The 23,276-nt window shown below is 37.4% G+C and overlaps 1 protein-coding gene across 6 annotated transcripts in view; it reads left to right on the top strand.

Annotated features, from left to right (window-relative positions):
* The window catches only part of sugt1 (SGT1 homolog, MIS12 kinetochore complex assembly cochaperone), a 95,975-nt gene that overhangs the window by 22,950 nt on the left and 49,749 nt on the right, over positions 1–23,276 (top strand). For 2 of the 6 annotated variants that reach the window (XM_058787778.1, XM_058787784.1), the window contains exon 3: positions 167–2,344. The exons of the other annotated variants lie outside the window; for them this stretch is intronic. In XM_058787778.1, the coding sequence (XP_058643761.1) occupies positions 385–1,221 (837 nt within the window). In that variant the 5' untranslated portion in view covers positions 167–384 and the 3' untranslated portion in view covers positions 1,222–2,344. Of the gene's footprint in view, positions 1–166; positions 2,345–23,276 lie in introns of those variants that run through there. 6 annotated transcript variants of the gene reach the window in all.

Genomic DNA, 23,276 nt, shown 5'->3' with positions numbered 1-23,276 from the left:
ACACACAGTTTGTACAGTATAAAAACCATTACGCCTATGGGATGTCCCCACATTTCACAAAAACAAACGTGTGTGTGTGTGTTGATACATTAATGCACTAATGTTTACAATTCTTCATTGGGGAATTATTAAAAATTAGTATGTTCTGTTTTCAACTTTCCATTAGGTACGGAACCTTGGAAAGGACACCCTGCGTGGTCCATACCCTTCAGCTTGTGGTCAAAATTATCCAGAAGGATCACGCAATCAAATGACTGCTGGACAAAGTCAGGCTCCTGGTGAAAGTATTTCGCAAATCAACAGTTGCCACAGAGCGCTTGCTGCAACAGTGTAGACTTTATCCTCATCGAAGACTGTCCAACAAGACGGTCCTGTCCTTATTTGATGATCTCGCGTTTTCTTGACGTGAAACACAGTGTAACATCGGTAGCTGACACCATGGGCTGGGATGGCCTGTTACCCCGTGGGTGGCAGAAGTTGGCTATCCTTCGAGACTTGCTACTTCCATTTGTAGAACACACGAAAGTGCTTGAAAGTGACACCAGTTGCCTATACCTTGTTGTGCCTGCACTGTTGCACTTGAGGAGTAACTTGTCTGACTACTCCTTAACTCATGCCAGGAGCTACAGGGATATAGCTACACTGGCACAGAAGATGAATGAAAATATGTGTCAACGCTTCAGCTGTTTCCTGGATGTCACAGACAGCAAGTTCTTTCCTCTTGCTGTGGCTGCATGCTTTGTTGACCCCAGTGTATCAGCAGAAGTCCTTATTGAAAACGATGATGAGGAAATTCAGAATCTTCTAGAAAGTGCAGAAAACTACATTACTAACAATGTGCCACCAAGACTGCAAGATGAGATGTCTGAAGAAGAAGAGGAAATGCCAATGTCAAAACGGCCTAGATTTAGGTTTTTCAGTGCCAATCATCCATCAAGGCCAAGCACCTCCAAGACCTCCATCAGGCAGGTGATTCAGAAATACAAAGAAGGGCTGTCCCATGCTAACACTGAGGAATCTGGGATGGATTTTTGGACATCTCAGAGTTGCACTGTGAGTGCACATCTGAAACCTCTGGCCTTGAATCTTCTGGCAATGCCAGCATCACAAGCTTTTGCTGAGCATGTCTTCTGTTTAGCTGGGGACCTCACAAGCGGTCGCCGCAACAGAGCAAGAACCACATTGGAAAGAAGTGCTTTTCTCAAGCTTAACAAAACCTGAATGGTGTGGTGCTTACCAGCGATTGTTTTGGTTGTGGTTTTAGGTTTCAGTTTCAACAACATAAGACTTAGACACACATACTTTTTTTATTTGCATCTTTCCTTTCTTTTAGTTGTTATTCTAACAAATCTTGCCTTGTAATTAATTTTTTTTTATATGGCATAAGTATTGAAGTGCACCATTACAGTTGATGTATGTACAGTAGTTTATTTTATTTTGTTTCCAATTTTGTAAGGCTAACTACTTTTATTTCCAGTGTTCAGAATTGATTTTAAAAATGGTTTCAGGACATTGTATAGTCCATACTGCTTCTACTGTTTTGTATTAATTGTTATAAAGAGAGAATCGGACAACTAACAGTTGTAGTGACGATTAGAAATAAATATGCAAATCAGAACAAGTTCCATGTCTTGATGTATTCCTTAAATTGACACCATCAGACCACACCCTTTCTCCAAACATGCATTCTTAATTATCCAACCTGTGGTTTTCATCAGATAATGAAAAGATAAATCTTGAAAAAATTATTTTGGCTAGACTAGACTGACTGACTGACTGTAAAATAATAATAATAATTGATGATCTTCTTGCTAAAATGTCAAGTTTTCATTGAGTAAAACTAGACTAAAATGCTGAGACTTTGTCGACTAAAACTAGACTAAAATAAAAAAGGGATAAGGTTGACTACATATGATTAAAAACTAACAAAGACATTTCATACGGGACTAAGACTAAATTGAAAATAGCTGACGAAATTAACATTACGGTAAACACAATCCGCCGTGCCATCTGCAGATGCCAACTAAAGCTCTATCATGCAAAAAGGAAGCCATATGTGAACATGGTCCAGAAGGCCCGTCTTATCCTGTGGGCCAAGGCTCATTTAAAATGGACTGTTTCAAAGTGGAAAAGTGTTCTATGGTCAGACAAGTCCAAATTTGACATTCTTGTTGGAAATCACAGAGGCCGTGTCCTCCGGGCTAAAGAGGAGGGAGACCTTTCAGCATGTTATCAGTGTTCAGTTCAAAAGCCAGCATCTCTGAAGGTATAGGGGTGCATAAGTGCATATGATATGGGCAGCTTGCATGTTTTGGAAGGCAATATAAATGCTGAAAGGTATATAAAGTTTTTAGAGCAACATACAGTGGGGCAAAAAAGTATTTAGTCAGCCACCAATTGTGCAAGTTCTCCCACTTAAAAAGATGAGAGAGGCCTGTAATTTTCATCATAGGTATACCTCAACTATGAGAGACAAAATGAGAAAAAAAAAAATCCAGAAAATCACATTGTAGGATTTTTAAAGAATTAATTGGTAAATTCCTCTGTAAAATAAGTATTTGGTCACCTACAAACAAGCAAGATTTCTGGCTCTCACAGACCTGTAACTTCTTCTTTAAGAGGCTCCTCTGTCCTCCACTCGTTACCTGTATTAATTGCATCTGTTTGAACTCGTTATCAGTATAAAAGACACCTGTCCACAACCTCAAACAGTCCAACTCCAAACTCCACCATGGCCAAGACCAAAGAGCTGTCAAAGGACACCAAAAACAAAATTGTAGACCTGCACCAGGCTGGGAAGACTGAATCTGCAATAGGTAAGCAGTTTGGTGTGAAGAAATCAACTGTGGGAGCAATTATTAGAAAATGGAAGACATACAAGACCACTGATAATCTCCCTCGATCTGGGGCTCCACGCAAGATCTCACCCCGTGGGGTCAAAATGATCACAAGAACTGTGAGCAAAAATCCCAGAACCACACGGGGGGACCTAGTGAATGACCTGCAGAGAGCTGGGACCAAAGTAACAAAGGCTACCATCAGTAACACACTGCGCCGCCAGGGACTCAAATCCTGCAATGCCAGATGTGTCCCCTGCTTAAGCCGGTACATGTCCGGGCCCGTCTGAAGTTTGCTAGAGAGCATTTGGATGATCATATGGTCAGATGAAATCAAATTAGAACTTTTTGGTAAAAACTCAACTTGTTGTGTTTGGAGGAGAAAGAATGCGGAGTTGCATCCAAAGAACACCATACCTACTGTGAAGCATGGGGGTGGAAACATCATGCTTTGGGGCTGTTTTTCTGAAAGGGGACCAGGACGACTGATCCGTGTAAACGAAAGAATGAATGGGGCCATGTATCGTGAGATTTTGGGTGAAAACCTCCTTCCATCAGCAAGGGCATTGAAGATGAAATGTGGCTGGGTCTTTCAGCATGACAATGATCCCAAACACACCGCCCGGGCAACGAAGGAGTGGCTTCGTAAGAAGCATTTCAAGGTCCTGGAGTGGCCTAGCCAGTCTCCAGATCTCAACCCCATCGAAAATCTTTGGAGTCCGTGTTGCCCAGCGACAGCCCCAAAACATTACTGCTCTAGAGGAGATCTGCATGGAGGAATGGGCCAAAATACCAGCAACAGTGTGTGAAAACCTTGTGAAGACTTACAGAAAACGTTTGACCTCTGTCATTGCCAACAAAGGGTATATAACAAAGTATTGAGATGAAATTTTGTTATTGACCAAATACTTATTTTCCACCATAATTTGCAAATAAATTCTTTAAAAATCCTACAATGTGATTTTCTGGATTTTTTTTTTTCTCATTTTGTCTCTCATAGTTGAGGTATACCTATGATGAAAATTACAGGCCTCTCTCATCTTTTTAAATGGGAGAACTTGCACAATTGGTGGCTGACTAAATACTTTTTTTCCCCACTGTATGCTCCCCTCCGGTAGACGTCTATTTCAGGGAAGGCCTTGTGTATTTCAGCAGGACAATGCAAAACCACATACTGCAGCTATTACAACAGCATGGCTTCGTAGTAGAAGAGTCCGTGTGCTGAATTGGCTTGCCTGCAGTCCAGATCTTTCACCTATAAAGAACATTTGGCGCATCATTAAACGAAAAAATACGTCAAAGACAACCACCAACTCTTCAGCAGCTGGAAACCTATATCAGGCAAGAATGGGACCAAATTCCAACACCAAAACTCCAGAAACTCATAATCTCGATGCCCAGACGTCTTCAAACTGTTTTGAAAAGAGATGATGGTACACATGGTACACATGCCCCCATCCCAACTATTTTGAGACCTGTAGCAGGCATCAAATTTGAAATTAGCTCATTTTGTGCATAAAATTTTACAATTTCTCAGTTTAAACATCCGTTATGTTATCTGTGTTCTATTGTGAATAAAATATTGGCTCATGTGATTTTGAAATTCTTTTAGTTTTCATTTTATTCAAATTTAAAAAACGTCCCATCATTTCTGGAATTCGGGTTGTATATGTCACTCCCAAAACTTAGCAGCACGGAAAAAAAAATTATTCAAATTCTGAATGGATTATACAGTATTTAGCCTAGAAGGTGTGCATATAGCCCTTACTTTATAATCACTAAAAAGGTGTCACTTCAGTTCATCGCAATCTCACAAAGCTAATTTATAATCAGTGAACCTTTTATTAACATTGTGTTACAATGAGAGGAATCGCAAACGTGCAGGAAAAAAAAAATTGTTTAAAGTCTTGTTTAGCAGTGAGTCAAGACACTATTACTTGTATAGCGCTTTTAACAATGCAAATTGTGTCAAAGCAGCTTAACATCAGCTTGATATAAAGCTGGGTGGCTTTATATCAACTTTACAGTACTTAGACGGGGAAATAGTGTGTCGAAATAGTGTCATTCTCCTCTGGCCAGATGAAATCAGCAGTTTAAATCTAGGCTAAAGCCAGAGTCAGGTTGTGCAGTTGATTTTGATATTCTAGGTATTATCAAATGGAGTTTTGAGATCGCAGTGGACGTGAAGGACTATAATGCGATAAGAGCTCACTCAAATACTGAGGTGCCAAACCATTCAGGGCCTTGTAGGTAAACAGCAAGATCTTAAAATGTACAGGTGCATCTCAATAAATTACAAAGTCGTGGAAAAGTTCATTTATTTCAGTAATTCAACTCAAATTATGAAATTCAATGCATACAGACTGAAGTAGTCTAAGTCTTTGGTTCTTTTAATTGTGATGATTTTGGCTCACATTTAACAAAAACCCACCAATTCACTATCTCAACAAATTAGAATACTTCATAAGACCACTAAAAAAAAACATTTTTAGTGAATTGTTGGCCTTCTGGAAAGTATGTTCATTTACTGTATATGTACTCAATACTTGGTAGGGGCTCCTTTTGCATTAATTACTGCCTCAATTCGGCGTGGCATGGAGGTGATCAGTTTGTGGCACTGCTGAGGTGGTATGGAAGTCCAGGTTTCTTTGACAGTGGCCTTCAGCTCATCTACATTTTTTTGGCCTCTTATTTCTCATTTTCCTCTTGACAATACCCCATAGATTCTCTATGAGGTTAAGGTCTGGTGAGTTTGCTGGCCAGTCAAGCACACCAACACCATGGTCATTTAACCAACTTTTGGTGCTTTTGGCAGTGTGGGCAGGTGCCAAATCCTGCTGGAAAATGAAATCAGCATCTTTAAAAAGCTGGTCAGCAGAAGGAAGCATGAAGTGCAAAAGTACGCATGGTTCTTAGCTGATGACAGAATTTACAGAGCAGCCATCAAGATTAGACAGTGATCTAGGTTATTACATGCAAAGGTTTTTGGTCAAATAATTAACACCTCTGTTTTTTTCAGAATTTAGCAGTAAGAAATTGCTAGTCATCCAGTTTTTGATATCAACTATATATTCCGTTAGTTTTGCAAATTGATAAGTTTCATCAGGTCGCGAAGAAATATAGAGCGGAGTATCATCAGCATAACAGTAAAAGCTAACACAATGTTTCCTAATAATATCTCCCAAGGGTAACATGTAAAGCTTGAAAAGTAAGGGGCCAAGTACTGAGCCTTGAGGTACTCCATACTGCACTTGTGATTGGTATGATACCTCTTAATTTACTGCCACGAATTCATGGCGGTCAGATAAGTACGATTTGAACCATGCCAGTGCACTTCCTCTAATGCCAACATAATTTTCTAGTCTATTTAAAAGAATGTTGTTGTCGATAGTGTCAAACACGGCACTAAGATCCAGTAGCACTAATAGAGAGATACAACCATGATCAGATGATAAAAGCAGGTATTTTGTAACTCTAATGAGAGCAGTCTCAGTACTATGATATGGTCTAAAACCTGACTGGAAATCCTCACATATATCATTTTTCTCTAAGAAGGAACATAGTTGTGGTGATTCTACCTTTTCTAATATATTTGACAGAAAAGGGATATTCGAGATCTGTCTGTAATTAATTAATTCTTTGGGATCAAGTTGTGTTTTTTTTAATGAAGCTTAATAACAGCCAGTTTGAAGGTTTTTGGGACACATCCTAATGACAATGAGTTAATATTCAGAAGAGGATCTATTACTTCTGGAAGCACCTCTTTTAGGAGCTTAGATGGAACCGGGTCTAACATACAGGTTGTTGGTTTAGATGATTTAACCAGTTTATACAATTCTTCATTTCCAATAGAAGAGAATGAGTGGAATTGTTCTATAGCGTACTATCTGATGCGATACTGTGGCTGACAGCTGCATGGTTACAATTTTATCTCTAATAGTTTCGATCTTGGAAGTAAAGTAGTTCATAAAGTCATTACTACTGTGCTGCTGGGTAATGTCTGCACTTGCTGATGTTATATTTTTTGTAAATTTAGCCACTGTATTGAATAAATACTTTGGGTTGTGTTTGTTTTCTTCTAAAAGAGATGTAAAGTAAGCAGATCTAGCAGTTTTTAAGGCTTTCTTGTAGGAGAGAGTATTTTCCTGCCAAGCAATACGAAATACCTCTAATTTTGTTTTTCTCCAGCGGCGCTCCATTTTCCGGGCTGCTCTCTTTAAGGCCCAAGTGTGCTCATTATACCATGGTGTTGGACTCTTTTCCTTAATCTTCCTTAAGCGTAAAGGAGCAACCGTATCTAAAGTGCTAGAAAAGAGAGAGTCCACAGTTTCTGTTACAACATCAAGTTGTTCTGAGCTATTGGATATGCTGAGGAACTGATTTAAGTCAGGAAGATTATTTATAAAGCAGTCTTTTGTGGTAGAAGTGATTGGTTCTACCATATTTGTAACAAGGAGTTGGCTTTACAGCTTTAGCTATATGGAATATACACAAAACTAGATAATGATCTGAGATGATATCGCTCTGCTGCAAAATTTCAATGCCACTGATATCAATTCCATGTGACATTGAGCCTGGTTTCTCCCAAGGTTTTTTTTTTCTCCATTCTGTCACAGAGGGAGTTTTGGTTCCTTGCCACTGTCGCCTCTGGCTTGCTCAGTTGGGGACACTTAATTTCTAGCGATTATCGTCGATTTGGTTGCACAGATACTATTTAAACTAAACTGAGCTAGACAATGACATCGCTGAATTCAATAAAGAAATGCCTTTAACTGAAAATTGAGTGTTTAATCTTATCATTATACATTACTGACACTCTGTCCTCCAATTTTATACTGTTAAGTGCTTTGACGCAATCTGTATTGTTAAAAGCGCTATATGAATAAAGATGACTTGACAGTATTAAATCTAGAGTATGATTTCGACAATGAGTAGGTCCTGACACGTGTTCTTTAACACCAGTAGAGTTTAGAATGTCTATAAATGCTGATCCCAACAAATCTTTTTCATTATCAACATGGATATTAAAATCACCAGCAATTAGGACTTTATCTGCGGCCAGCACTAACTCGGATAGAAAATCAGCAAATTCTTTAATAAAGTCTGTATGGTGCCCTGGTGGCCTGTATAAGGTAGCCAGAACAAACATCAGAGGGTATTTATCATTAACACTTGTTTCTTTGGATAACGTTATATGAAGTACCATTACTTCGAACGAATTATACTTGAAACCCGACCTCTGAGAAATACTTAAATTTTGCTATAAATTGTAGCAACACCTCCCCGTTTTCCTTTTGGAAACGATCCATGTTTGTAACCGTAATCTTGGGGGGTAGACTCGTTTAAAGTAATGTAATCATCAGGTTTTAGCCAGGTTTCTGTCAAACAAAGCACATCTAGTTTATGGTCAGTGATCATCATATTTACAAAAAGTGCTTTTGTAGAAAGAGATCTAATATTCAATAAGCCAAGCTTTATCATTTGTTTATCTGTATTATATCTGTTTGTTTTTTATTTGTTGCACATCAATTAAATTGTTACTCTTACTTTGGTTTAGATATTTTCTGTATTTTCTAGTTCGGGGAACAGACACAGTTTCTATAGTGTGATATCTAGGTGAAGGAGTCTCTATGTGCTGAGAATTAACTGACTTCTGTGACGTGAGGCGGCTAGCAGACGGTCGGTTTAGCCAGTCTGTCTGCTTCCTGACCTGGGCGCCAGTTAGTCAAGTACGAACTCTAAGACTATGTGCTATATTTCTAGAGAGAAGAGCGGCACCACCCCAGGAGAGATGAAGACCATCTTTTTTCAACAGGTCAGGTCTGCCCCAAAAACTCCCAATTGTCTATGAAACCTATATTATTCTGCGGGCACCACTTAGACATCTAGCCATTGAGTGACGACAGTCTGCTATGAATCTCATCACCCCGGTAAGCAGGGAGGGGACCAGAGCATATTACAGTGTCTGACATCGTATTTGCAACATTATTTTTAGTGATCTCCGACTGGCGAAGTCGAACATCATTAGCGCTGACGTGAATAACAATCTTACTGAATTTACGTTTAGCATTAGCCAGCACTTTTTTAATTTGCCAAGATGTCAGGCGCTCTGGCTCCTGGTAAACATTGGACTATGGTGGCTGGTGTCGCTATTTACACGTTCCGTACAATAGAATCGCCAATAACTAGAGCACTTTCAACAGGTTTCTCAGTGGGTGCATCACTGAGTGGGGAGAACCTGTTTGATGTTTTGATCGGAACGGAAGAGGGATGTTTTGACCCACGACTAGGCCGCCTCAGTCACCCAGTTGCCCTGCTGCACGGGCTCTACCGGAACCGAACAATGTACAGGACTCCCTGAGCTAGTTGCATCCAAAGCAGTATCTACAGCTCTTACATTCTTGCTGTCCTCAACTAAAGTTTGGATGCGTGTCTCTAATTCTGAAGTCTTCTCTAATTCTGAAGTGGCCAATCACTGTGTTCAAGAAATCAACAGAGATGTCTGTGATTGGCTACATTTCTCAGCGCAACGAAAACACGTAAATAGAATCTTTTGTCGATTTCCAGAGCGCTAACATATATACACTGAAGCCTTTACCAAATCTGTCTCGCCAATATCCTATTACTATAGTTTTAACTTGAAGTGCTTTTGACTGCGTGAGAAAATGGATGTATGGTGTGAGAAAAGTGTCAACTGCATGAGTCTCACGCTGAATGCGTGAGAGTTGGCAGCCCTGTTATACAATGGAGCTAACATCATACCTAACAATAAATGGTTGTATTTTTATTAATCAACGTTAACATATATTAACTACTGCAAAAATTAGCTATTGCACATTGTTTAATGCTAACCTGCCTTAACTAATGTTAACTAATGGGACCTTATTGTAAAGTGTTGGATTTAAAAAAGAAAAGAAAAAAATAGACAACAAATGTTATTAGCAACAATAATAACCATAATAATAATGACTTCATTAAGACTGGGAATGGGTGGAGGACAATGAAGTGAGCAAGTAATAATAATATTAATAATAATAGTATTAAATTATAAATTAATAAATATTTAATTATTGGGGTTGCGTCTGATCCCACCATGGCTACAACATACCGCAACTTAATCCCCAGCCCAGGTCACGCCACAACGGGAGTGGCAGGGAAAGATGCTGCGGGGCAACAGGTCCCAAAGCCCCAAATTAAAGGGTTAATGAACAGTACATAGTGGCTTCCCATCCAATAAATTGCAATAGGCTAAGCTTTGTGCTTTATTACTTTTAATTTGAAACAAAGTCTCAGATTTCAAATTCTGTCCATTTTATTAGGAAATTCAAGCTATAAATACAATTTTGGCCTCTTTAATGTGGCGTGATAGATCGCTGTAGGCACCTCAGATCAAGCGGCAGCACAAAGTGCATGAGAACTGGCCATCTCTTTCGTTTTACTACCAGTTACACGAATATACAGCTGAAGGTGTGTTGAAAGAGTCCATCTCTTGTCTGATATAATCGCTCAATCAGTGTTTAAATCGTGAAAATATGTAAATAAAACAGTTTGAAAACAATGTCGTGTAATGTTACATTTTAGAAAAATAACTACAGTGAGGCGCATTTAGCTAATTATTAGCACCATATTACATATTCATCACCTTTTTTACTGTTCTTCAATATTTCATGTATGTTTGAATAAATGTTAAGCTTATGGTATAAATATAAATATTTATATTTCAAAAAGACAATTTGGAGTAGAAACCGTTATGCAATTATAAAGTTAGTATTATGACTTGATTATTATGACGGACTTAAACTGGGTACTCACCTGTGCGTGATGAAACGCATAGCAAAAGACTAATGACCCTTTTTGTTCTGGAGGCTGATGATCTGCTGCCACACTGGAGCGCACTCGTCACCAGCTGGACAGGGGTGGGAATTACAGTTACAAATTACAATAGATCACCCTCAGTGTAATCTGTCAGTCCTTCAGATTTTTTCGTCACTGCTAAAAGAAATTCCGTAAATGACCTCTGAGAATGATATAAAATAGGGCTGTCAATATATTAAAATTTGTAATTTTTTTTAGCTGATTAATCACTCCCTTTTTGTGTCATTATTCGTGATTAATCGCACAACTATCATGAAATTAAGCATATACTATTTATCTTGTTTAACATGTTAATTTTGTCTTTATTTACTATATCCAGCAAAGTAAACCAAAAGTCTGAAGGGTGATTCTCGTAAAACTGTGTTTTCTGCAAGCTTCTTTCAAGATAAATTTAGATATCTTTTAAAAAAGGATAATTGGAGACTGGAGGATACTAAGAAGTTCATATAATTAATTATTTTTTTTGTGCACAAATTAATTAATTAAAGACACATATTAAAAAAAAAAATACACTTCAGAATTCATAGTGTATAGTATGTGTAGACAAGTCAAGTTTCGATACTGAACAGGAGGACCACATGGAGATGCCAAAAACCCCTAAACCAACCATTCACTTACTGGACTACATTGGACTGGAAACTTTCCCGGAGTTTAGTGGCTTAAAATGATCTGTTTGCAAACACAGTAGAGAAATCGTGTAAAAGGTTTTGAATAGAAACTGTTACAGTAATTTTGAGTTCATTGTGTTAAGTTATTTTAACACATTAAGAATTTTTGAATTAATCGCATAACATTGACAGCCCTAATATATACATGCATGCATACATACATGTGTGTTTGTGTGTGTGTCTCTCTTGTTCAATGGGCATTTGCATACTTATTGCATATTGCCACCTAATTGGTGGTCGTGCTTTCTTTTTTTCCTGTTTACCCAGGTGAAAAACAACTACACTTCCATAATGTACTTAAAGTGCTCTATTTCCGCGCACTAATTTTGTACATAATATACTAAAAATTATTCTTTAGTACTTAAGATAAACTTAAGATCAGTGTGCTCAAGTGCTATTTTGAGACTCCATGAATATGAACTAAAATGCACTTTTAACATACTATCTCTGCATTTAGTTACCACTTGTAGCACACTTGAGTGTACTTGTGTATGAAAGATGGGCTCAAGTGTGCTACAAGTGGTAACTAAATACATTTTTTAAATGCAGAGATAGTATGTTAAAAGTGCATTTTAGTTCATATTCATGGTGTCTCAAAATAGCACAATTGAGTACACTTAGATGATCTTAAGTTTATCTTAAGTACTAAAGAATCATTTTTAGTATATTAAGTATAAAATTAATGCGCAAAAATAGAGCACTTTAAGTACATTATGGAAGTGTACTTGTTTTTCACCTGGGTAATCTTTAATCCTTGAGAATAAGAATTATATTGTTTGTGTGATGCTAATTACATAAGACATCACATGTATTTTTATTATAGAAAATGCACATCCATGATGTGTGGGATGACTACGGAGCCCTCAAAGTGGAAAGTGAGTGAGTGGAAAAATTCGGGGTGGAAAGAATTTTTTTGTTTTTTTCCAGATTTGTTGCATTCTCTCGCAATACATTTGTGTTTCCTCAAGAAACTTTGCGTTCCCTCGCAAATATATTTGGGTTCTCTGCAAAGCATTTGCGTTCTCTCACAAAACCAGTTGAGTTCGGACAAACACTTCCTGTTTACTTTATAGCTTGTAGTGGTTCATACAGCTCCGTACGTTCACAATGGAGCGGTTCATAGAGATTTATTTAAAATTTAGAATATTAATTTTACCCCTCTAAATTGCATGTTAGGTATCCCCCATAGAAAGAAAATGCTTAATTAATGGACTAAGACAGTGGTATAAAAAGGCAGAGTTCAATATACAGTTTATTAATAAATAATACACATAGGAAAGCAGGTAAGCCCAGAATATGAGCTGAACTGCATAAGCGTTTCCTTCCCCATAGAAAAGCGTGCTTAACGTGGCTTAATAAATTGATTTACAGGTGCATTGTTCTTTTACCGTTATAGAGGCAAAGTTTTTCTAGCCTTTATTAATTGTATGTAATTTGTCATATTCTTAACATTCCATTAAGTGTATTAATATAATAAATAAAGCAATAAATGGTGGCAAAACTAAGTGATTCTTGTAGATTCAAAACTAAAATCGCCAGTAGGTGACGGTAAGTCACTGTTTTAATGAGCGAGGCGTCGGGTCAGACAGACAGACAGACAGACAGACAGCAAATGGTTGTAGTTATGAATGGGTTATTAATCACTGACTCCGAATGGTTCAAAGCTGCAGATTCATTCACTAAGGACTTCACCACTGTTGCTTGGAGACGCGCACCATTTCTGTTACGGATTTCATTGGATCTATTATTATTTTGTTGTAAAATATAACAAACAATATTGTTTAAAATGTAGGCTACATTTAAAATGTAAAATATACACTTAATATTACCTTTTTTGTTGAATGGTTATATAAAATCAATGTCATATTTGCAGTATTTTGGATATTCGGGGAAAATTGCATTCTCGTATTTTAAACATGAAAAACAATAACTCGCACAGGGTATGTTTCCGTACTCTATTCGAGTTTCTTAAATTGATCTCTACAGTTCATGTCTATGTGTTCTTCATGCTATCTACTTTTTTTTTATCTACTTACTGCTAAAGCAGTATACTATACGGGCATCCTATATGTGTACGCTGCTTGTGTGGTGCAGTCAGTTTTGACCGCAAAATGATACGATATCGCTGGAAATGAAGTGTCCTCAACTAAGCAAGCCAGAGGCGACAGCGGCAATGAACCAAAACTCCATAGGTGATGGTATGAAAAAAAAAAAAAAAAACCTCAGTTGGGGGCCAGTCTTCCTCTGGTCAGACGAAACCAGCAGTTCAATTCTAACCACAGCAAAGTCAGATTGTGTAAGGACTCATCTGGTTCCCGTGGTCTTGTCCCGATGGCTGTCTATGTGACGAGGTCTTCACTGGGGATCTGTCTCTGGGGCTCATCTAGGTGTCCTGGTCTCCGCTGGCATTCAGGGCTGTAGAGGTCAAGTCACCTTTATTTATATAGCGCTTTTACAATACAGATTGTGTCAAAGCACTTAACAGTATCAAATTGGAGGATAGAGTGTCAGTAATGTATAATGATAAGATTAAACACTCAATTTTCAATTTTCAGTTAAAGGCATTTCATTATTGAATTCAGAGATGTCATTGTCTAGCTCAGTTTAGTTTAAATAGTATCTGTGCAATCAAATCGGCGATAATCGCTAGAAATTAAGTATCCCCAACTGAGCAAGCCAGAGGCGACAGCGGCAAGGACACAAAACTCCCTCCGTGACAGAATGGAGAAAAAAAAAACCTTGGGAGAAACCAGGCTCAGTCGGGGGGCCAGTTCTCCTCTGACCAGACAAAACCCGCAGTTCAAAAGTTTATATTTCTATTTTAATTTTGTTGCAATTTCTAACAATAGTAGTATTATGTAGTTAGGTATTTTATTATATTTTATCAGCACCTAGGTCATCTCTAGGTGCTGATCCACCATCTGATCTGGATACGAACTGGATCGGGTGGCTACAGTGACCTCGGAATAAGAAAGAAACGGACTAATATTAGCTTGGATGCCATTCTTCTTATGATGTAACAAGTACATCGGGTGTTATGGGAAGTGTTCCCGGTTCCGGTTGACCTAATTAATGCAGCCTAACAATCCTTGAACGGATTTGAATATTAGAAGCGTATTAGTGTGTTGTGTACACCAGGTTAAAGAGATGAGTCTTCAATCTAGATTTAAACTGAGAGTGTGTCTGCCTCCCAAACAGTGTTCGGTAGATTGTTCCAGAGTTTAGGCGCTAAATAGGAAAATGATCTGCCACCCACAGTTGATTTTGATATTCTAAGTATTATCAGATGGCCAGAGTTTTGAGAACGTAGTGGACGTGTAGGACAATAATGCGATAAGACCTCGCTCAAGTACTGAGGAGCTAAACCATTCAGGGCTTTATAAGTGATTAAGTTTTTAAAATATATACGATGTTTAATAGGGAGCCAGTGCAGTGTTGACAGAACCGGGCTAATATGGTCATACTTTCTGGTTCTAGTAAGAACTCTAGCTGCTACATTTTGAACCATCTGTAGTTTGTTCATTAAGCGTGCAGAACAGCCACCCAATAAAGCATTACAATATTCTAACCTAGAGGTCATAAACGCATGAATTAACATTTCTGCATTTGACATTGAGAGCATAGGTCTCAATTTAGATATATTTTTAAGATGAAAAAAATGCAGTTTTACAAATGCTAGAAACGTGGCTGTCAAAGGAGAGATTGCTATCAAATAGCACACCTAGGTTCCTGACTGATGACGAAGAATTGACAGGGCAGCCATCAAGTGTTAGACAGTGTTCTAGGTTATTACATGTGGGGGTTTTAGGTCCGATAATTAACACCCCTGTTTTTTCAGAATTTAGCAATAAGAAATTACTCATCATCCAGTTTTTTATATTGACTATGCATTCCATTAGTTCCTCAATTTGGTGTGTTTCACCGGGCCACAAAGAAATATAGAGCTGAGTATCATCAGCATAACAGTGAAAGCTAACCCTGTGTTTCCTGGTGATATTTCCCAAGAGTAACATGTAAGCATGAAAAGTAATGGCCCTAGTACTGAGCCTTGAGGTACTCCATACTGCACTTGTGATCGATATGATACCTCTTCATTCACTGCTACGAATTGATGGCAGTCAGATAAGTACAATAAGTACAATTGAACCATGCTAATGCACTTCCACTAATGCCAACAAAGTTTTCTAGTCTACTGAAAAGAATGTTGTGGTCGATAGTGTTGAACGCAGCGCTAAGATCCAGTAGCACTAATACAACCACGATCCGATGATAAGAGCAGGTCATTTGTAACTCTGATGAGAGCAGTCTCAATACTATGAAACGGTCTAAATCCTGACTGGAAATCCTCACAGATATCATTTTTCTCTAAGAAGGAATATAATTGTGAGGATACTACCTTTTCTAGTATCTTTGACAGAAAAGGGAGATTCGAGATAGGTCTGTAATTAACTAGATCTTTGGGGTCAAGTTGTGTTTTTTTAATGAGAGGCTTAATAACAGCCAATTTGAAGGTTTTGGGGTCATATCCTAATGGCAATGACGAATTAATAATACCCAAAAGAGGGTCTATGACTTCTGGAAGCACCGCCAGTAGATGGAATAGGGTCTAACATGTTTTTGGTTTGTGGGTCAATGACATGTACGCAAAATCTTTTTGTGTCCATATGGTTTAATTAAATTTAAAAGGTTTAAAATTTCAAAATAAATATGCGAAGTAATTGCATGCATTCTCTTTTTTGTGGACCAAGTCTAAAACTTCTGGTTTTAATTAATTTTGAGAGAATATTTGGGGGATTATTGCAAAGATGTCAATGTGGTGTAATCGTAAAAACCTTGTACCAAAACATGTATCTTGTTTAAAAAAGGTGAAATTCTCAATAAAACACCAGATCAGCTAGTTTGGCATAATCGTACATTAGTACCATTTAATAGTAAATAAAAGTAAATGGAGCACCATTGTTCTGAATATTATAATTAAATTGGGGAATTAGGGGAGTCAAGACAAATTCTTTGAGTGTCAAGGTGGTGTAACCACCATTCAAGGAGACATTTTGTTAATACTTTGCAAGAAGATCATGTGACAGCAAATTATATCACAGAGAAGGACCTCTGGTGATACTAACTGCTGCATGCAAAGGTTAGTAACTGTCTTTAAAATGTGAGATAATTTGACATTTTTAAGGGTATGGTCAGGTATTGTTAGGTAAACAGGTGCATCTCAATAACTGCACAACATTAGTGTTTTTGAAATGTTTGGACTAGCTTTAATGCATATTTCTATTACGTTCACTTAACATTTTAAAGGTATTGTTCACCCAAGAATGAAAATTACCACCTGATTTACTCAATTTCAAGCCATCCAAGGTGCATATGACTTTCTTCTTTCAGACGAATACAATCAGCATTATACTAAAAAAATGTCCTGACTCTTCCAAGCACTATAATGGCAGTGAATGGGTGATATTCAGTAGTCTAATAGAAGTCCAATAAACTGCATCCATCCATCATAAAAAAGTACTCCAGATGGCTCCGGGGGTTAAGAAAGGCCTCATGAAGCAAACCAGTGTGCTTTTGTCAGCAGAATATCCATATTTAAAACTTTATAAACCGTAATTTCTAGCTTCCACTAACTGCCGCACACGCATTCACGAGAGTGGTGTTCAAGCGGATGCTGAGGACGTAGGCGTAGCATAAGCTCTGGTGAGAAGTGAAGAACATGGAATCGTAGAGGAGAGAGCAAAACAAAGCACTGGTCACGAATTAGAAGTACAAAATGAGTATTTGTAAAGAAAAATGTCAAAGGATTTTTAATATAAGCCAAGAGGAGATTGGTTTTCCTTTGCTGTAAACAAAACTTAGTTCTCGCGAGACTAGCATATTCTCACTAGTGCTTACGCTACGTCCTACATCATACACTGGAATGCCACTCTCTCTTGAACGCAAGCACGACAGATAGCAGAAGCTATTACGGTTTATAAAGTTTTAAATATGAATATTTTTCTTAAAACGCGCATTGATTTGCTTCAGGAGGGCTTTATTAATAGCCTGGTAATACCAAACTCTGCTACTTCGCTTTGCTTCGTAGACGGAGTCTGGAATGGCATAAATGACAAGCGTTTACTTTCTCGTGGGAGGGTGCTTGTCTGAAGTTTAAAATCATTGGTGTACATGTAAGCCAATCAAGCTGGCTCAGCCGCCTCGAACTTCCGCTGTAAACACAGGTATGCGGTGAAAACAAAAACATAGAGCGAAATACCGGAGTGAAAATGGCTGTTAACGACTTTTGCAGATTATGTGAAGTAAATCTACACATCCACAATTATCGCCTTGCCGAACTTTGGCCTCCCCAGTTTCTCGCTGACAATCGGTAACAGTTGATAAATAAAACTGTTCCCAAAACCTGTCGGGAGTAGGGCCACAACATCACCTCCATTCAAAATGTGAACCAAACACTCTTCTTGTTCGGGCTTCAGTTGGCAAATGCTGGGAATATTTTCCACAACAGAGCGAACGGCATCCCGTGTCTCCATGTCCGCTGTCGTTTTAGATTTCCCTCACCTGAACTACAATCTTAAATTTGGCGCTTAGCGTCTACATCACGGCTCTCAGCCCTCCCTCTGTTCGTTGATTGGCCCGGCTGCTGCGGAGCCGGAGATAAACTGAGAGATGGTTTGCTATATCAGACTAAGTATAGAAGCGAAATGAAATTGAGCAGAAGTACGAAGTCTGACATAGTCAGGCTACTTTATTAACCCCCTGGAGTTTTTAGTTTTCATTTTTTTTATGATGGATGGATGCAGTTTATTGGACTATTGAATATCACCAATTCACTTTTAGTGTCACTCCAGTTGTATTCATTTTAAAGAAGAAAGTCATATACACCTAGGATGGCTTAAAGGTGGGGTTTCATTTTTGGGTGAACTATCCCTTTAAGCAGTCTATAGTATCATAATATACATAAATGATTTAATAATGTAGCAGAAGGAAGTGGGGTGAGTACATTTGAACATAAATTCAGTGATTAAAAATGTTAACCAAAGATTACCATTTACATCTGTAAAATACAATTCATTAAATTTCTGACATTTTATAATTAATGATATAAGAGCCCCTTTTTCCCCAATAGATGCCACAATACAATATGAAATTACAATATGAAAATTAAAATTACAATACGAGACATGAGTTCACTGTTCATCACTATGATTTCTTGTCAAATATTGTTTCTTAACTGTAATTACAATACGAGACACGAGTTCACTGTTCATCACTATGATAATTTTGTGTTGCCAGTTTTTTGGGGTTTTTTTTTAAGCACTGAAAGAAAAAAAAACACTTCAGCTGACCTTGTTGACAGTCATGCTTGATATTCAGTGTCAATTTCTTCAACAAACAATGGCCTTTGGCTTTAGAAGCAACATGGTCAGGTGGTGTAACTGGTTTTTGTCAATTGGTGTAACCAGTATTTTTCATAAAAATATAATTATATACAGGAAAATTTGTGGAATAAAATGTAATCATCTAGTTTAGCACAATAATATGGTTTTTAAATTTTTTTACATAATTTGTCAAAGATTATTTAGAAAATAATTTGTTTGGTCACACATTTGTCCTGCCAAATATTGCAAACACACATTAAAATGTACATTTAGAGAACTCTAATAAAATCTATTTTTGTGATATTTTAAAATGAAGTATTTATTTCTATGAGTAAGCTTGCATGCCATCTAGGTGGATAAAATATTTAATATTTCAAATTTTTTGGCAGTTACACTATTTGACATTTTCTTGTATATCAGTCTTAACTTTTGTGAAAAATGGTAGAAATGTAATTTTTAACTACATAAAATCAACATAAACACACTGTGTACATTTTAAAATACCTGATGCATGCTTATAAAACAAGTTTTTAAAAGATTTTTGAATTTCTCATCTTGCCAACCCATTTGTTTATACAATTCTTCCTCTCCTATAGTAGAGAATGAGTGGAATTGTTCCTCAGGGGATCTATAGTGCACTATCTGATGTGATACTGTAGCTGACGGCTGCATGGTTACAATTTTATCTCTAATAGTATCGATCTTGGAAGTGAAATAGTTCATAAAGTCATTACTGCTGTGCTGTTGGGCAATGTCAACACCTGATGATGCTTTATTTTTTGTTAATTTAGCCACTGTATTGAATAAATACCTGGGGTTATGTTTGTTTTCTTCTAAAAGAGATGAAAAGTAATCAGATCTAGCAGTTTTTAATGCTTTTCTGTAGGATAGGGTACTTTCCCGCCAAGCAATACAAAATACCTCTAGTCTGGTTTTCCTCCAGCTGTGCTCCATTTTCCAGGCTGCTCTCTTTAGGGCGCGAGTGTGCTCATTATACCACGGTGTTGGACTCTTATCCTTAATCTTCCTTAAGCGTAAAGGAGCAACCGTATCTAAAGTGCTAGAAAACAGAGAGTCCATAGTTTCTGTTATATCATCAGGTTGTTCTGAGATATCATCGCTCTGCTGCAGAATTTCACCACCATTAACATCAATTCCATGTGACAGTATTAAATCTAGAGTATGATTTCGACAAGGAGTAGGTCCTGACACGTTTTCTAACCCCAATAGAGTTCAAAATGTCTATGAATGCTGATCCTAATGCATCTTTTTCATTATCAATGTGGATATTAAAATCACCAACAATTAAGACTTTATCTGCAGCCAGCACTAACTCTGATAGAAAATCAGCAAATTCTTTAATAAAGTCTGTATCGTGCCCTGGTGGTCTGTATAGAGTAGCCAGTACAAATATCACAGGGGATTTATAATTAACACTTGTTTCTCTAGATAATGTTATATGAATCACCATTACTTCAAAGGCCTGTCTTCTGAGAATATTGCTATAAATTGTAGCAACACCTCCTCCCCCTCTGCCTTTTGGACGCGGCTCATTTTTATAACAGTAATCTTGGGGGGTAGACTTGTTTAAAATAATGTATTTATCTGGTTTTAGCCAAGTTTCTGTCAAACAGAGCACATCTAGGTTATGATCAGTGATCATATCATTTACAAAAAGCGCTTTTGTAGAAAGGGACCTGCTATTCAGTAAGCCAAGCTTTATCATTTGTTTCTCTGTGTTATATACATTTTTTTTATTTGTTGAACATCAATTAAATTGATACTCGTAAATTGGTTTGGACGTTTTTTTGTATTTTTTAGTTCGGGGAACAGACACGATCTCTATAGTGAGCCATCTAGGTGAAAGAGTCTCTATGTGCTGAGTAGTGTTGTCACGGTACCAAAATTTCAGTATTCGGTACCGATACCAGTGAAAATCCACGGTTCTCGGTACCAATTTCGGTACCACATGCTAATTAAAAAACACTATTTTTAATAATAAAGTCAAACAAAAATAAAATGTACAAAAATCAATGCCATTCTTTTATACTTATTTCAATTGTTTAAGTTTTTCCGCAACTAATAAAAGTATAAAAAACAATAAAGTTTCACCCAAATTTAATTTGTCTTTTAATTAAATTTAAACACATTTTATTTTTTTGGTAAATAAAGGAGATTTACTATTAAAATTAAAATATGGAAGAAATATTGTGTGATTTATTTCTTTAAAAATAAATATTAATTTTTTTCAACAGTAGTAATAGTATCACATACATTCTACTAAATAATAGTAATATATTTCTGGCACAATGTCTTTAAGATAAACCTTTATTTTGACGGGTTGCCGTGAATTCCTTTAAATTTCTGTGTGTAGCTATATGATATGACACTGGTTTTACTCAAAAGAAACGGTAAATGCTCGTGAAGTGACTCTAAGAGCAGCTCTGGAGATGCTGTTTATGTATTTATTTCCTCATTGAGATGGCAGATGCTGAAATCAGCGCAAGCGTCACGCGCACTTCAGTGTGTGTGTAGTGTAAAAAAAAAAAAAAGCGCGTCTCTGCCATTCCTTCATTCACACAGAGACTCGCAGAACATGGGGGATTCACATTTGAATCAACTTTTGCAGCTTAATATTTACAGATACTAGTCCATGTTGCGATTTTGATTTAAGTGTAATGACCTACTTTTGATTAATTCAGCAGACGGTCGGTTTAGCCAGTCTGTCTGCTTCCTGACCTGGGCCCCAGTTAGTCAAGTACGAACTCTAAGACTATGTGCCATATTTCTAGAGAGAAGAGCGGCACCACGCCAGGAGGGATGAAGACCATCTCTTTTCAACAGGTCAGGTCTGCCCCACTCGTCCAATTGTCTATAAAACCTATGTTATTCTGTGGGCACCACTTCCAGCCATTGAGTGAGGACAGTCTGCTATGTATCTCATCACCCCGGTAAGCAGGGAGCGGACCAGAGCATATTACAGTGTCTGACATCGTACTTGCAAATTCGCACACCTCTTTAACATTATTTTTAGTGATCTCCAACTGGCGAAGTCAAACATCATTAGCGCCGACGTGGATAACAATCTTACTGAATTTACGTTTAGCATTAGCCAGCACTTTTAAATTTGCCAAGATGTCAGGCGCTCTGGCTCCTGGTGAACATTGGACTATGGTGGCTGGTGTCTATTTCCATGTTCCGTACAATAGAATCACCAATAACTAGAGCACTTTCATCAGGTTTCTCAGTGGGTGCGTCACTGAGTGGGGAGAACCTGTTTGATGTTTTGATCAGAACGGAAGAGCGGTGTTTTGACCCGCGACTATGCCGCCTCACAGTCACCCAGTTGCCCTGCTGCGGAGGCTCTGTAACCGGAACCGAACAATGTACAGGACTCCCTGAGCTAGTCGCATCCAAAGCCGTATCGACAGCCCTCACATTAAGTCCTCAACTAAAGTTTGGATGTGTGTCTCTAGTTCTAAAATCTTCTCTGTCAGCCTAACTATTTCCCTGCATTTATCACATAAGTGTTCACTTTATAAAAATTTTAATAATCTTTAGTATTCTTCAATCTATGCTCGAATTATGCTCTACTGTATGACTAAAAATGCAGAAGTTGTATGTTTCAGCTATTTGATCGCGCCAGTACCTCATGCCTGTTCATTATTAAAATAAAACATAGAATCACGTAAACAGATAAAAAGTTAAACTAGTCAATTTAAATGTATTATCTGTGTAATGTATAAATGTATCTGTGCCGTACAGCATGAGCCACTCCACTGTGGCACATTTTTGTTCATCTATGATTTTTTTTTTAGTCGATATTGGAACGTACAAAGCCCCAGTTAATTTAATAAATAATGGTTTAGCTTCAAATACATTGCAAATATATAGAAACATTTGGATTTGTGCTGAATGAGAGCGGTATGTGAGCCCATACTTTGTTTCGCTTTAAATTATTTGTTTTGGATTGTTTATATAGCTAAGCCTATATTGTTATATTATATACTGCTTTATATTATATTTATTCATTGGAATTGAATACTTTTTTTTTTTCATTCTTGGTCTGTTCTGAATACGGTTAAATTTAAAGGATTTGTTGTGGAGTGAGGGGAACTAAAATAGCCTAGGCTATGTGTGTTTATAATATGCTGTAGGCCTGCTGGTAGTATTCAAATGTAAAAGTATTCAAATAGGCTACGTGACTTATTTTTATTAATTTTTTTTTTCCTTTCAAAAACTTATGTTTAGCGTGTTTTTTTAAACATGCAGCAAACTAAAGTACGCGATTAATCTGTTAAACAATTTACATTAGTATTCTTATGCTTGGCTGGCAAGAGTCTGGGCCAAATCTGGCACTTTCGGCACTTCTGGCTTTATTCTGACGTTGTTTTTTTCACCGTCTTGATAGTTTGTGATTTTTTATGTAAGATAGATTCTGACAACTAAAACAAAAATCAGACTCATGTATTTATGACATCAATTTGTTCAGAAATGGAAGTAACTTAAAATGTTAT

This window comes from Onychostoma macrolepis, chromosome 01, assembly GCF_012432095.1.
Source record: "Onychostoma macrolepis isolate SWU-2019 chromosome 01, ASM1243209v1, whole genome shotgun sequence".
Lineage (NCBI taxonomy): Eukaryota > Metazoa > Chordata > Actinopteri > Cypriniformes > Cyprinidae > Onychostoma > Onychostoma macrolepis.
The sequence above is the reverse complement of the archived record's forward strand: the minus strand, read 5'-3'. Positions and strand labels throughout refer to the sequence as shown.